General features: G+C 32.1%; 1 protein-coding gene across 2 annotated transcripts in view; it reads left to right on the top strand.

Annotated features, from left to right (window-relative positions):
* Positions 1-17,416, top strand: part of LOC108912746 (protein split ends) — a 238,945-nt gene that overhangs the window by 130,446 nt on the left and 91,083 nt on the right. For both annotated transcript variants that reach the window (XM_018718125.2, XM_018718126.2), the window contains one exon: positions 1,136-1,378. In XM_018718125.2, coding sequence (XP_018573641.1) covers positions 1,136-1,378 — 243 coding nt within the window. The remainder of the gene's footprint in view (positions 1-1,135; positions 1,379-17,416) is intronic.

Genomic DNA, 17,416 nt, shown 5'->3' with positions numbered 1-17,416 from the left:
ACAGCAACGATGTTCTCCTGTGATCGAGCAACCCGACAAAGCACAGATGTTGACATTTCTATAACTGATCCCTTTTTGTTGAAATTTTTCAACTAAACGATAAAGAAACCATTTGGTTGGTCGATTATGTTGATCATAAATTGTAGGCAATGCGCGAAATTGTGGCAAACAGCCGGCACTTTGATGGTAAACTCGAATGAATTCTACACGCTGTTGATTTGTATAACTTTCCAGGATAACTTGCTTCAATGTACTAAACACAGTTGTCAACGTTTGATGTTAAGATTTTGTACCATTACATTTTAATTTTGTATACGTCCATTGGAAAACCCTTTACTCATTTCAAAATGTTTAAATGCTACTATACCTAGATATTGAACGTTTATTTTTAAAACCTAAAAGTAAATGTGAAAATATTAACTTGTATATAAATATTTATAATTTTTGTGTACTTATTACTGTTATAAAACATATAAATAGTACATATAAGTATGCGTTCAGTGGCTCATAAAACTTTCCCTGCTTTTGCCAGGAAAAGAAACGTAAGTCTTACTTACGTGCGGAATTGTACTTTCATAGACTCAAAACTTCCCTTAAGAATGTACGAAGGACTGGTGTCAACTATATAGCTATCATTCTCAATGTTTAGTTTGTAAGTCCTTCACTATATCCTATAATATTGTGATAACTGGTTCCTGACATACCATGATCCTTCATTTCGTCTTCCAAACATTTTTTGGTAGGCCTTTTGATTGTTTTAAGGATGAAAAGTTTTCTTGTAAGGTTAAGTGATGAATGATACTACTATTATGTTCATTTGGTTTAATTTTATTCATTTGGCTCACCATTACGGTGTTCAATAATGTTGTCTTAAGTATTTCTTCATTTCTTCATGCCAATATCTTTTCCTTTCTCCTCCAAATCTTTTCAATTACGATTTTGGCTGATTGATGGTTGTTTTTGTAAGGAAAAATAATGTTGCACTGTTGACGCTTTTGTTTTAAAGAGGTTTGGTTCACTGTCTGAGACTGAAACGTCAGAAATATCGGAGTTTAGTTGTTAATGTTTAAGAACGGAACCATTCCACCTACCACTTGCCGCTTACAGCTTTCTAACCCGGGGCTAATTGTTGCAGGTATGGCCGCGTGCAGAGTGTCAAATTGTTGCCGAGGTGCACCGAGGAGAAGACCGGCGAGATCACGATGGCGTGCACGGTGGCGTTCATGGACATCAAAAGTGCGTCCAAAGCTCATAATGCCGAGCTGAAGATCGACGATAGGACTCTGAACACGGAGTACTACGAACCTGCTGCCATTCCGTCCGCTGCCTCGCCGCAGAACACGTCCTCCCCGTACTCCAGCTTTCCAAACGGCCATGGGTAAGTCACCATATACATATTATACCAAATTTCTCGCCACCGTTTTTTACCTCTGACAGCTTACGACGAAGAGGTAAGTATCAGAAGACCACGAACGGATGGATTTTAAGTTTATTTCTTTCTCTTCTCCCACTTCTCCTCTATCCCTCAGTTCTGCTCTTCTTGAAACAGTCTAATAGATACAGGAATTGAAGGAGTTTTGGTCTATCCGAATACGAAATTGGACGATAGTTAAATAATTCAATTAATATTAATTAAGCAACAGAATTGTATGAGTGATTCTCTGATCATAAGTAAAAAGTTCGTACCTATTTGTTTTACAATGTTTCTTGGAAGACGGATTGGTACTAATTTGTTCCATTTGGTGTTGGCCGACCATGAGACTCGAAACCATTTTATTACAGTTTTACCATTAAGTGAGAACTAGTATAACGAATTTCCTCAAAAAGGAATGCCAACGTTATTGGAGAGTTTACAGGGTCATTCAAAAAATACTTCTCCATTTCCAAACAGTTAAAAGATATCAAAAATTTTACGTGTGCAAAAACTTGAGGAATGGAACAGAGGAATTATTTTTTCTCTGAAGAAGAGTTAGTATATTCGTAATAGAATAATTTGAAAGTATTAGAGGAATCGTGGTTCCAAATAAAATTCGACTATGTAGATTATTTTGAGTGGTAATTCGTGCACTCCGTCGATCATAAAAAAATGTTGAATGTACCGAATTTGAAGGGATTAGATATCTTAATTACCTACCTTAAAAAATATGTTTTAAGTGAGCATACCTAAAAAATAATAATATAACTTTATCAACCTCTATCTCCAAAACGAAGCGTTTGCAAACCATAAATGTGAAGTTATTCACATCCAAATTTTCCAGTAATATTAGAACTTACGTTCATGATATTTTTTTTAATTTTGTGTAAAGAATCACCTAAGGCGAAGTAAAATCAGTAATATAATCAATCCTAGCAACAGCATAAAGTTACCAATTTTCGAGTGCAACATACATATACAAAAATGCATGAGTTATATTCAACAATTACTTATGTTACATTATTTACAGTTTGCACAGTGTGTGAAAATTTTCTTTGGAAAATCAAAGAGATAAGATGTTCCTCTTGTTTCCCCACAAATTAGGCCAAGGCGCTGTTGACAAACAGGTTTTGTGATGTAAATTGCTAAATTACATATTTACATTTTTAGGTTTCTCATACAATTTTGAGACAGCAATCATCAAATTATTTGGCATTTTTTAAATGCGACTAGCAGTTTTTATAAACAAACATGATACATGATAGTAATATGTTTTTATGTTGGTCTTTTTTATTTATTGTTTTGTTGGCTATTATATAATATTGTCTCCATTTTTTCATTCTATAAATGGAACTCTATATTGATTGGAGTACTTTATACACATTTTTGTTTTAAATATTGAAATAATTCAAAATGACTTTGGAACACTATTGTCAAAGATAATAACTTCATTGAAAAATAAATTCTTCTAAGGGATTCTTATCAGAGCACGTCTGAAAATGTATAATAAAGAAGGTACATGTCGTTGTAATTCCCATCTTGGATGAATTTTAAGCAATGTTTCACAAAATTTAAAATCAATACGCATTGTAAAGTACATAATACATACAACAAAATATTTTTACTAACATATCGTTCGATGTGTACCGGTAACGTATAATAATTCTTTTTTATTCTAAATCTACGTACTTTTTTAAGATATGGATACTATTTGAGTGACTAAAACAACTTACTCTATTCTGTATATGAATTGCTGTTTGTTAATTTAAATTAAACTTGTCCGATTTTGCTTAAAGAGAAATAATTGGTTGCTGTTATTGACTATTTTGTAAGAAATTTCAATCTCAATGTGGCTTCAGAAAAGGGAGTCAACTACCTTAATTATCGTCACGGGTGACTTAATAAGAACACAAGACATGGGACTAGGGAGTGTTTAGCGTTATTGGACTTATGCAGCCTTTGTTTGAAACTTAAATATTATGGATTTGATGATCCATCTCATGCAATGATTAATTCTTCTTTGCATGGAAAAACTCAACATATCTGCGTTAATATGTTCTGTAATAGGTTAAAAATTATTTCTGGTGTCCCCCATGACTCAATTCTAGGTCCTTTACTTTTTATGATTTATATGGCTTGGATTTTGGAATCAGTTCAACAATGTAAACCACAAGTATATGCTAGTAATACTCAGCGTCCACTTTAACAGTACTTAATTTTCATCAAGCAATTGATTGATATCACTAGTAATATCATAATTGACGATATTCAGGTACCTATCTTGATTGAGTGTAAAATTAGTTAGTCGGAGAATTTTGGGAAAGTGTAATAATATCGACATTTATCAGTGACTCATCCGGTTTCAAAAAATTTCAGTGCACAAAAGAACAGTGGCGTTTCGTTCAAATAACTGTAAATTTGCCCGATCTCTGCATCCACACATCATTGTTTTTTTACGGTACACAATTTCGATTATAGATTTCAGTTAGCTAACGGTTATATAATTGAAACGGTCCTTCTAGGTTAATCATCGTGACCAGGCCGATTTGGAGCAACACTATTTAAATTACGAAATTAGTTTCGACGTTGTTCTGTAACATTTTGTCAACCGTACACGTCGGGGCTTGCTACAATAATTTCACACGGCGTTAGCGCGAATTACTTGGATTAATTTCAGCGCTATCTACAAATTCATGAAGTGGATCTACAGTATTGAAATGATTTCACGGGTTTTTAAATAATAGTCTGCAGTGTTGGAGGAACGTGGGGGAATATCGGCCATGGTTTATTGTTGACACCGTTCAAATTCAAAAAAATTGCGGTGTTGTCTTAGTTTCCTCAAATTTGCAAGATTAAGAATGTGTTTTAAGTTTTTTTGTCTTTAATAATTTATAAGATACTTTGAAATCCCATCGAATTTGACTCATTGTCATGTGTATTCTTCTCAGTTTAAATCCACTATTATTGATAAAACAAGAAATTACTTGTAACAATTTTTTGAATATATTTTTTACTTGAATTGAATGTTTGTTTAATAAACTTTTAGTTACACAACGGCTTGGACTATAGACAAACAGACAGAGGTATCTGTCGATACTCTAGGTAGCCTTTGTAAAGAAAAAAAAAAAAAGAAAATGAAAATCTACAAAAAGATAATTTAAGTAAGGCTGGGCATATTTATGATGACCATAATTCGATTAGTATATTCACTTTACTGATCAGTTTCATCCAAGAATTGAAAATTTCAGGAAACATGGGCATGCGATAAAAACTGGTTTTTTTTTTCAGAAAAATTGGAAAAAACTAAAAAAGAACTGAAAAACTGAAGGTTTATTAAAATCTTAATTATTACACAATTGTCACCAAAATAACCGGATAAACGGAGACTTGTCCAGCACTACACGCCATACACCACGCCACAAGATGACCTAACGGAGACGATGGGAATAAACAAAGACAACGCACGACAACCATTTTTGTCATAAAGTTGTTTTTGTGACGTCTGCATGAATTTGTTGCTTGATTTCAACCATTGTCATATATTAGGTACCACTCTTTCTTAAAAGAAAAATATGTACGAGTATACCTGCATATTTACATGATATATGTATTTTTCCTGTGAAATACTGTGTGTCATTAGGCCAATGAATTTTTAACGGATAATTAGTCGTGTGTGTCAATAAAGTACGCTTTCGAATACAATTAAAAAGCATTTAGGTAATTTTTCTTAAGGAACAGGAATATGTTCTTAATTACCAGTTGACAACTCCACAAACATGCGTGTGGTAGGTCTGAAAATATTCCTTCGATTCAAGAAGATTTTTATAAATGAGGAGTACCGATTTAATTATTCATCACCTAACATTTAAATGGCATCATATTTTCTTTATTTGTAAAAAAATATCGAATTTATTACATATGTAAATACCGTTTACGTTTGCTCTACTTAATCTTCTTAGTTTTCACTATTTCTCATGACATATTCCAAGGATTAGTTAGACATAGTTAAATACCTCAACATCATCTGTAAGTATACAACTTACCTTCAGTATTTTTCTAATGTTTTACTGATGATTCCAAATGCCATTCGTGGAAATTCGCCGTCAAATAAAAAAGTTAGGTGTATTTATCACATTTTTGCTTAGGTGAGGCAATAGTTTTATAACTTTTTCTTTAAAATATTATCCTGAATGTCCGCCACTAGAGTGACGTAGATCTTCTAAAATAGTAGTCGGTATTGGTAAATAATATAGGATTTGATTGTGATAAATTCAGTTTGCAAACTGCATTTTTTAAAATTTATATGGAAAGTAGCGTATTCTCCTGATAGTCGTGACCAAATTGACACATTATCTTGCTCTTGAACCAGAATTGGATTCAGAATAATTAGGTACTCAAAAAAATAAAATTGCAACTACATCTGAAACATATGAAAGATTCGTATTCATCATTCTTATAATTTTCCGCTAATATTATTTATTCTTTATTTTTTTTTCAGAAGAATCCAACATTCAATATTTAAAGTATGATAGTGTATGCTGTGGCCAATGTTACCTGGTTGCCGCCGTTTACAGAATTATCTTGCGCTTCCTTAGTTAGAAATCTTTGACCTGCCTTTTTGTTCTCGGGCAATGCTCTGTGGGGGCAGACCCGCTCTTGCCAATTTCTTGAACATTTAAAACAATACTTAATTTTCTATGAAAAACTTAAGACTGTGAATAATAACGAAAATAATAAAACCTACATTCAACATTATTTGTATCAAAATTCATCTCATTTTTTTTTGTGTTAATAAAATTTTTAGAATCGCCTTTAATAGTGAATAAAAACTTTATTTAAAATTACCAATATTTTGAATATTTCGAGAAATCTACTAACTATTTTTTTAATGTATTTTGATCAAAGTAACGTTCAATGTTGACGTCGGAATTTTCATTATTATTGGCACAGTTCTCTAAACTTTAAAAGTTATGTGTTTTATTTTTCTATATGAATTATATGTTATTTGAAAAAATATTTCATTAGATATTTGACAAGATTCTTGTTTTTTTTAATAATTATTATGAGAGAGTTATTATGCCAGAGTTATCAGAATATAATAATATTCATTGTATTTTCGGCATTTTATTTTTTACACTACGAAACTTGGGGTTAAAAACACATTTTACAATTTTCTCGAAAACGGTGCATAGAAAAGATAGTAGCTTTTTAATTACCCTGTTCTTTTAGAATATACCAAGGATATTTTTAACCCATGTCCTTGTATTTAAAATTGTATCCATAACAAAAAACTCCTATAATCTGTTTTTGTGGTCCGAATAATTTTAGATTTATTTTCAAGTTATTTAAGTGTGTTGTAAAGCTCATTTTATTATTAAAAATATCAGAACTCTACAACGACTCGTTTTTCGAACAAACTGCAACATATCTTATTTAATAAAAATACTCATTCCCTTCGAAGTTGGGCTCTGACCTCTCGTATCTCCGCTATTGGTTGACAAATTTGTAAGACAAATCAGTCAATAATTTATTATAATTTCACCACCCTGTATGAAAATGAAGTGAACTACGGCCCATGTTCATTATAAAACTTTTTTCTTTAAATACTTTGCTGTATTACCCCTCTGAAGGAACGCACTTATCTCAGAAACAAATACATATTTTAATGAGCCCATATACCCTAGCTCTTAGCTCGATACGAAATATGACACGAACATGTCTGTACTACATATATGAGGTCTGTTCAGAAAATAACCGAACTTTCTTTTAAACATTATTAATTTGAATACATTATTGGTATTTGTCTCCTTCAAAGTACTCCCGTCCTCTATTCACAAACTTTTCGCAACCGTGTTTCCGCGAAGCAGTCCTGGATAGCTTCATTTGGAATGGCCTTTAAAGTCTGTGATGAATTTACTTTGATGTCATTAATAGTCTGAAAACGACGTCACTTCAGTACTGATTTTAATTTCGGAGATAAGAAAAAATCACGAGGGGCTAGGTCTGGAGAGTAGGGAGGGTGAGAGAGGACAGTAATCTGACTTTTGGACAAAACTGACGTATTGACAAAGCTGAGTGTGGAGGCGTATTGTCATGGTGCAAGAACCATGAGTTGTCTCGCCACAACTCTGGTCTATTTTTGTGGATTTTTTCACGTATGCATTGTAAAACGCCACTGATAGTACACATGGTTTAAGGCAATAATTCAAAATCCCCAATTCCATTAAAGTCGAAAAAAACTGCGAGCATTACTTTGATATGAATCGAGACTGACGTCTTGGGACGTGGAGAGAATTTGTCAATCCATTGTGATGATTGAACTTTTGTCTCAATGTCGTAGCCGTAAACCCAGCTTTATCTCCCGTTGTGATCTTTTGAATGAATGTTTCATCGTCATTTGATTGTTCAAGGAGTTGCGGACAAACGTCCACACGATTTTCTTTCTGTTAGGTCATCAAACGAAGAACAAATCTTGCTGCAATTCGATGCATGTTCAATTTTCCAGTTAAAATTTCATTGCATGACTCATTCGAGATGCTAGCCTTTTCCGCAGTTTCTCTGACAGTCAATCGGCGATTTGCACGCACCAAATCTTTGGCTTTCTAAACGTGGGAGCCATCAGTTGAAGTCGATTGCCTTCCTGGTTGAGGGTCATCTTCAATTGGCCGACGACCACTTTTAAATCGTGAAAACCATTCGTAACATTGCGTATGTCCCAGCGCATCATCTCCGTAAGCTCCGTAAACGTTTTCGTGAAAGTTTTCCTCGACGCAATACTGTCAACCGCATATCACTGAATATTTCCATTAGGGCGTAATTCAGAAAGTTCGATTATTTTCTGACCAGACCTCGTATTTCCAATATCCAGTCTTATTCATTTTCTCTTCGAACATACGAAGGTTTTATGAAGTATGTATTCAATAACCCGGCTTACCGGCGGATAAAATGCAACGCATGGCAGATCCGTTACGTCATCCTTTGTAATGGATGTTACAGCGCTGGAACAGGTGTCTCTATTGCATAATAACATTAAATTGATGTAAATAAGGCAGAGGAGGATCATTTCACAATTTTCCATGGGTAAATGAGGCATTGTTTTTACAATTATTTATAATGAGTACGCAACTCGAATCACGGTGAGTACCGGTGCTCCTTGGCTTTTACTTGTATATTGCCAATAAATTTCAAACCGCGGGATGTTATGAGGTATTTCTGCTTGTGTACAGTGTGGAAAGAAGAAATAAACAACGTTTGATAGGTATGTTTATGCAAAAGTCTTTCGAATTTATTGTTTTCGTTCTTTAAATACAACCCGGATACAATTTTTTGATCATTAACGAATTGGGCAGAAAAGGGCAGAGGGTCAATTTCGATGATTTTACAAAGGAAATTTTTATGATTTTCGATGAAATATTCAAGAAGCGGAAATATGTAGTCGCAAACGAAAACTGCTTTTCGGAATCTTCATTTGCTTAAAAAACAGAAAATCTCATTCCAATCTTAACATTTACAATAACTGAGGACAAGATTAAAAATCTTGAGAACTAATAAAGGCTGTAGCTTTTATCACGATTTTTTTTTTATTTTATACAAGTTTAATTTTTGTTCGCTGCTAGTCCTTATTATTATTAATTGTTTTATTAGCCCTCAAATCTCACACTAGTCCGAATTGGCACCTCCGTTTTTTTAACATTTCTCAGGTAGCTGCTGCCGAAGGTTCCTCCCACCACGATAATTCCTTCTATAGCCCAAATAGTCGAGCCGTACCACAACTGGCCTCAGTCTGTTATTGTCGGCCAAACTAGAGAGTCTGAAAAGTCCGATCGGTGCGAATTCGCACTAGTGTGACTTTAATGTGGCAAAAATGTGGCTGAATCTATATCATATAATCTAGAATAAAGTGAATTGATATGCAAATTCCCGATTCTTTTCACCTCATTTTACGTCTCTAAAAGACTAGTACCTACATTGTTTATTTAGTTGTTAATAATTTTTTTTTCATTAATAATTTAATTGTAACATGTATTTGTCAATATTTATGGATAATATTGTTTAAATTAATATTATACAAAAGAGTGCAAAATAAACATCAATTTAAAGAAAAAGGAGCCAAAAATCACAACTTCAAAGAAAACGATATTCGAGATAGGTACCGGGAAAAATCGATAATATCAGTTTATCAATATGGGGTATTTTTTTCTTAAAAATATAGACTGAACTGCAAAATCCTTTTTTTAACTTCTCTAGCCATTATTTATAAAAAAAATATGAATTTAAAAACAAGTCATTTTTCGAAAAAAAATTTTTCAGTCGCATTTTTTTTAACAATTTTTTTTTCAAAATTAATACATCATTCGATTTCTTGGAAAATTTTACCCCAGTTTTGATATAAATACGTTATACCTTCGTTAACAAATAAAGAAGACTAAAGTTGGCAAAATTCCAATTCGCACTAGTGTGACCTTTAACGTGGCCCACCCCAAGTCTGACTTTTGAGGGTTAATATTATGTTTGTCGTATAGCAGCGAAGAACTAATATAGCTCCATTGTTAAATAAAAACAGATATTGTGAATAAAATGAAACAAAACTATTTTTACAAAAATAATAAAAAATATTATAACAGGAGAAAAATGGAAAATGAGACCTCCAGTGGCTTTTAAATATTCATCACTAAAATGATTTTGCCTCTTTCTTTGGAAAATGAAAATTAATCGAAAATAGCAATAGTAGCATTAAATTAGCTTAAGTGCAATGACAATTTAACAATAATTTTTGAAAAGTTCACACGATGCAACTTTAATGGAATGTAAATGGGTGTAAACTTGCATGAGAAGATTCGAAGAAAATCGTGGATAAGTTTTTTACGAATTATATTTTATAAGAAAATTTAGTAAGTCAAGATACTAAACAATTAAAATTGAATGATTCCGTCGTTGAAAAAAAATAGTAATTTTTATTGCAAAATTTTATTAGTAACCATAAAAATATAACATTTCTCTGATAATAAACCTTTTACGAGTAGTTTGATGTTATGTTAATAAATTACTTGCTTCTTATGAAAAATTATAACGTAATTTTGTACTGGTTGCTAAAATTCAACAATAAAATATATTGCAAATCCAGAAAAATTCTAGACTATTTACTATTGTTCAAATAATCAAATATCATTGCATTATAAAACCATAACAACATAAACTTTATATGCTTTATACCTAGGGATATAAAACTAGCAACCTAAAATTCGTAGTCGACTTAGCAACCTTTTTAAGGTCCAAAAGGTCAACAAATGGATTCTTCTATTTACTTTACATTGTTTGAAAATTTGGGATCTTGGAAGTTATTCATGAATTTTAGGTTGCCGACGTTACATCTACAGTAGTATAGTTTAATGCTTTGTATATTAAGCGAAATTCATATATTAGCTGATTAATTGCGATTAGCGAATATTGTTATAATTGTCTAATTTATAAGAAAAAGATAATAATCACATTTTGGAAGCAATAACTTTTGATATGTTTGTAAATTATGAATTTCATTATCTAAATGTCAAATTTGACATATAAATTGATTCGTGTGCGGGAAAATATAATTTTAGTCAACATTAAAACTCCAAGCATGTCTCGTATTAACAGATAATGTGGGGAATTTTAATATCTGTTATGAAATAAAAATAGATATAAGTAGCTGGATACAAAAACCAGAAAGTAATTTCTAAAAAAAACTTAATTCGAGGTAATTTGTTGACGATCTGTTTACGAAATATAAATATGTATGTGTAAGTAATCGAAAAATACATATTCTATTGGAACATCGTGTATATTTGTAGTGCATTGATATTGTTCTTTTAATTTTTAATTAATTTAATTTAATATTATAGTTGTCTACAAAGGGTTATGTTACAGTAAATGGACCATGCTTCAAAATTGAAAATAAGCCGGTTTAATCAATTAATTCTTGAAAAAAAAATGTTTTTATTTTTTTACTATAACTCCGACACTTTTGAAGATATTTCAATGAAATTTGGTAGGGGTTGCTGAAAAAAATGAATTTCACTACGAAAGTCGCGCATTTAGGGGTCCAACTAAACTTTTTTGTTATATAAAATATTTTTTACCATTCAAAAGTCAACACCCATTGAGATGTAGCCATGGAAATGTTGCTTTGCGGTACTGTATTCACAAGGCTGTTACCACAATATAGGCATTGCCAATTGAGTACAGGAGAGTTGGTCTAATTGATCCAAAAGAAAATATTTAATTTAGTTACGAGTGATATTATTCGAAGAGTAATTGTCTAAGGAGTAGAGGTTTCCACAATATCGATTTTAATAATCATCGTTAAAAATGTATGAAAGCACTATTATTTCTAAAAATGAGCCGCATTGTACAGACGCGTCTATTACATCGAAATATGCGTGGTCGAGCTCCTATCCGAGTATTTATAGGCGTTGCGTAAGGCATTCCTCATAGGTAGGACTTGGACATACACTGCGGTGTACAATTTACAATGCCATTCGAGATGTAATGCCGGATGACCTATAAATAGGTTATTTTTTAAACCATAAATCTTTCACAAACGGTGACACACCTCGTTACTAGACAACGGAATTGGCTTGCTTTTCCCTGCGATGGCGCCCACAAAATTACGGGGGAAATCTCGCTCCGACCCACGGGGGACATTTGAATTTAATCTGCGGATGATTAACCGAGGTACGTACTGTCCTCAGAAGAAACGTTGACATTCTTTTATAAACATTGCGCGAACTGATTTTATCATTTAATATCAAGAATATTTCTCGAGTTTTCTACTTGTTATCATTTATTGAACTCCGCGATTCTTCAAGCATTCAATTCATTGGTTAAAAAGTGTACATCTACACCTTTTTTTTAATAAATTACGCAGTTCCTTCCTAAGTTACAGGAAATCCTTAGTAATTCCTTCTACACCCTATAAATCCCAGTACATCTTAGTAATTTCTTAGTAATTTCTACAACCCTAGTAATTCCTTAGTAAATCCTATATCCCAATAATTTTTCAAGTAATTCCCATAAACCTTTGTACACTCTTTACATATTTTTATTTATATTTATCAATATATTCTAAGATGTACATATATACATTATTATTAGAGATCGAAAATGTTAAGAGTGGCTGCAGTGTGGTATGCACTGCTGGGACATTTCACGTCAAACCGCCATTTTGAAAATCTAATGGCAAATTCGTAATCAGACTTCCTAAGAACCTCCAGACTATTTCCTTTCAATGATCTAAGTGACCTATAATCGTTTTTTACCGACAAGGAGAAGATTCGGGGTTCTTCGCACGCCATATTGGATCCGCCATTTTGAATTTTAAATCTTCAGTAGTAAATTTTTAATCGCACTTCCTAAAAACTATGGACATTACTTTATGTGAGGTGTAATCGTTTTTTCCCGCAAAGAAGGATAGTTGGGGTTCCTCTTCCGCCATATTGGTTCCGGCATTTTGAGTTTCAAAACTCCAATAGCAAATTTGTTATCAGAGAACCCAAAACCCCCGTACTCTAATCTTCAAGTGACCTGAAATCGTTATGGTACTGTTATATGGGTTTTATATCCGCCATGGTGGATCCATTTTGCCCGCCATTTTGAAATAGTATTTCCGATGATAGATTCGCAATCAGCTAACCCAAAAACAGTCTAATATATGCATTGGCGATATATTTCCCCATTTTTGAAAATGTTACCAATGTTTTTTCCTAAATTTACCATGAAGAGTTAATTTTGTAGGCGCCATATTTGATCCACCATATTGAATACCTCAAAACGCCACTTTTCTTTTGAAACCTCTTAACAGACGTACATTTTAAGGCCTTATAAATAAACAGTCCAAAAGATCTTCAGAAGATCTACAGATATCTGGAATTTTGCCTTAAAAATTATAAGAGATACATCCTTGGAGAGTTTTAAGAGGCGGATTCTGTAGATATTTTTTGCGGTTTAAGATTTTTCTGTAATTGTCTTAGAACTGGATGAAGTGGAGTGCAGCAAATATAAAATCTACAATATTTTACCGCAACTGCTCTGTTTCTGATATTCACTGCACTTCATAATAGCCGTTGCAGTTATAATTAGCTCAAATTGTTGTTGGTAGACGGTAAACGTCACTTCCCAGAAAAGTCTGCACAAGCCTTATAATCAGAGTAACCTAAAAATTATATTTACCTAAGCGTGATGTTATCTCGTGCGTGATTTTAGAATCGGGTAGGTATATGGAAAATTCTAGGAAAAATCTAAATATACATGCGATCCAGTCTGTTATTTATTTAAAACATCCCAAATAACACGGATATTGTGGGGAAAAAGCTCTCCAAATGTGTCTTCCTTTGCTACCTGTGATTTTGTACAAACCTGAGAATATGATCAACGGTTTTGAAGATTTTACTGGAATACTTTTTCTCCAAAATAAATTGACGACGATTTATAGTTTGTACGATAGTTATTCTTGGATCAACCACATACGACTCTCGATGTAGAAAAACATTGGCGGAAAATTTCATGGCTCGCATATTTGCAAATCGTGAGAGTAAACTACATACCTTCTCTTATTTTTGATCTTATCAGAATTATTAAGTACTTGAAATACACTCATATTAACAGCTAACTACATGTAAATCACCAAAAATATTACGTTATAAAAATTAATATTTAATTTATATTTATATAACCACTAAGTATGTGTGGTTTATAATATGTATATTGTTTCTTTATTGCCTACTTGAAATATGTGTTCAGAAAAAATTTGAAAATAATACATTAGACCATCGTAATCTTGAACTATGTAAATTTTTACCACTTATTTTTCAAAGGTCTTTGTTGACGGAAAATAATTTACCTCAGTATTTACTTTATTCAGTATTGACCATATAGTCGACACACAAACGAGTAAACATATTCTTCATTCCGTATATATATTTTTTTACATTTTATTGTTCAAACATACATTCCAGTGTACGTCAAATGTAAAAATACTTGTTGCCTCATAAAATGGTATAATTTAACAATGAGGAACATATAAAATGAATCAAGTCAGGTGGATAAACATGGAAATTAATTAATTAAAGTAATTGGTTAAATTTCCAAAGGAAATAATAGATACTAACATTATGTTTATCAAACAAAGTGATCTTAAAAAGCCAATAATTGTGTTTGTTTCTTAATTAATGACGTATATCGATTGAAATTATTTTTGTACCAGAATAAGCATTGTACATTTGTCTCTGACAGTTGATGAAGATTAGATTTAATATTAAATAGTTACAATGAATGAGAATCAAAGTGCAAAATTAGTCTAGTAAGTTTGAGTATTTTGAAAATCATGATGTAAAATAACATTTCATTATTTTTACTTAATCTTTGGCAGGTTTTTGTGAGGAAATAATTTAATTTCCCTTATGCCATTTCTCATTTATTTATTTTATTCATGTATGTTTTAATTTATTTATTTAGTAATATATGGTAGGTACTACCCTACAGAACGAGGTCAAAAAAGGCTTTTAATTGTCCGTTGTTATTATGAACATCCTGTATGTTTTCATATTGGAAATACATATTACAGTTACATCTTAATTCGTTGATCAATTTATATTTTGTTCGATATTTTGTATCCTCCTGGAATATGGCTACATAAGTTACAAGGGATTATTTGTATAAAAATAAATTTATCTACTGATAATGACAAAAAAGTCAGGAATGCTAGAAATTTGGTAGAAAATGTTGTTGATCATGTCCTATCTTTTATCTGATCCATATGTAACTTCATCGGTTGATAAATGTGTGCCAATAATAACATTGCCTTAATAATATGTACCAATATCTAAAAGCCAAATTCTCACACCATTTTCACACATGTTTTGCAACATATGAAAGTTCTTCTTTTTATCAATTTTTATTTAAAAAAATGATGCGATATATCATCCCGTTCAAAGGATATAAAATGATATGTATAAAGAAAAACACTGGTTCTAGTCAAGATACTCTCATGACATAAATTATTGGTGTTTATAATTTTGAATCATTACAATGTTGCTCAAATATCAGAAACATATTGACTGTTTCATTGAGTATAATTTTTTTTTGTAAATGTAAATTTGCGAAAAAATAATTCAAATACGTAAGTATCTTTTTCCCATGGATGAATCAGTACAGATTTGATCTTTTAGTGTTTAATTTAGTATTTTTAAATGGGAATAGATATCGAGAAACTTTTTTTCTAAAAGTTCAGAAGAAAGAGGACGATGTAAAAGATGCTTATGAAATTCGGAAAAGTAAAATAAAATTTTAAGTCAAATAAAGGCGTAGTGAAATCAAGATCGATATTCTATTTGCTTTTTTCGATTTCCTGGAATGGCGGTCAATCTATTCAGGTCTAAAAATTACTTTTAAAAAATCGGAGAAATGTATTGATAACGTTGCTTTGTTTTACTTTCCTGAAAAAAATTCTTTTGTTTTTATTATTTTTTTAAAACTGCGATAAAGAAATACACTAATGCAGAAATATACGACGTATATGGTGTCCTAATATTTCTCATACATAGAGCTCCTGGGGTAAAAATATCATGGTTGAATAATAGGTACATACCACTGTCTCATGTTTGGTTTGCTACGGAATATAGAATTTAACAATTATTTTTTTTCAACCTCCAAACGTTCGGAACATTTAAATGAAGTTTGATACGCTGTTACTTGTATTCACATGTTACTTTTTGACATTGAATTAAGTAATTGTTTCTGTAATTGCATTTATAGAATTGCAAAGCGAACATTATCAGATAAACAGGACAATTAGTAAATAGAAATTGTCACTTTTCTGCAATACTTTATATTTTTTTTTATCCATGTTTGACATACCTATAACATTTTTTTAATAGGAGGTTCTATATTTTATAGTATCAATAGATAAGGGCTATCTATTAGCTAAAGACGAATTCAGCGATATAAGGTTATACCTACTTTTTTGTCAAAGATGTCAAAAAATGGAGGAATTAAATGAAATCTATAATTTAGTACTATTTTTTATTTTATTACAGCAAATGTTCAAAGTCGCTCCCATAACATTGTACAATGGCCAATTCGGTGTTCTTTATCAATTACATTTTGAATAACATTTGGTATTATGTTTCGAACTTCTCTGGTACGATTTTTCAATAGTGTCTCGTCTGTTCACATACACTTTGCTTTTTAGATAACCTCACAAAAAAACTAGTGGGGTTAAGTCAGGGAAGTAACCCTCTTTTGCCTATCCATCGATTTGGGTAATCATTAAGGTAATTTCTTACATCGAGGCGAAAATGTGGAGGGGCACTATCTTATTGGAACCAGACATTACCAGCAGGCATATCGTGCTCATTAGGGCTGGGAAAAATTAATTCTAAGGCTGGAATCTGCTGAAAATGCAAAAAATCCAAATAAATGTCGCCTGTCAAATTGCCCTCAAAGAAATAAGGTCCCAGTATACGATTTCCTACTATTCCAGCCCAAACATTCACTTTTCCCGGCCATTGTGTATGTTTTTCTTGCATCCAATGCGGATTTTCTGGGCTCCAAAACCTAGTATTTTGCCTGTTCACGGTTCTGTTTAAGCAAAAAGTTTCTTCATCACTAAAAATTATGTGATTTTTTAAATTGAGTTGTGTTTCAATTAAATTTCTAATTTCCTCACAAAACTGTAATCTTCTGTCTGTGTCATCTGCCCGTAGTTATTGTAAAGGCGGGTATCCACTTGTGGCAATGCTCCGTAACGTAACAACGAACATGTTACGACACCTGTTGCAAAAGGTGACACGGTTCGCTGCGAAAGTATGTGTGATTTTGGTCGTATCATTCATTCCGTAACGTAACAAAATAAGGTTACGAGACGACACAGGAACATAAATTCGCAGTATGAACCTGACTGCAATAATGGATTCGTCACTGCAATTGTAGTTAAGAGCAGCATCATTTATTTTTATTCATCATACAATT

This window comes from Anoplophora glabripennis, unplaced genomic scaffold (genome assembly GCF_000390285.2).
Source record: "Anoplophora glabripennis isolate ALB-LARVAE unplaced genomic scaffold, Agla_2.0 scaffold448, whole genome shotgun sequence".
Taxonomy (NCBI): domain Eukaryota; kingdom Metazoa; phylum Arthropoda; class Insecta; order Coleoptera; family Cerambycidae; genus Anoplophora; species Anoplophora glabripennis.
Note: the sequence above shows the minus strand (reverse complement) of the source record. Positions and strands in the feature narration are given on the sequence as shown.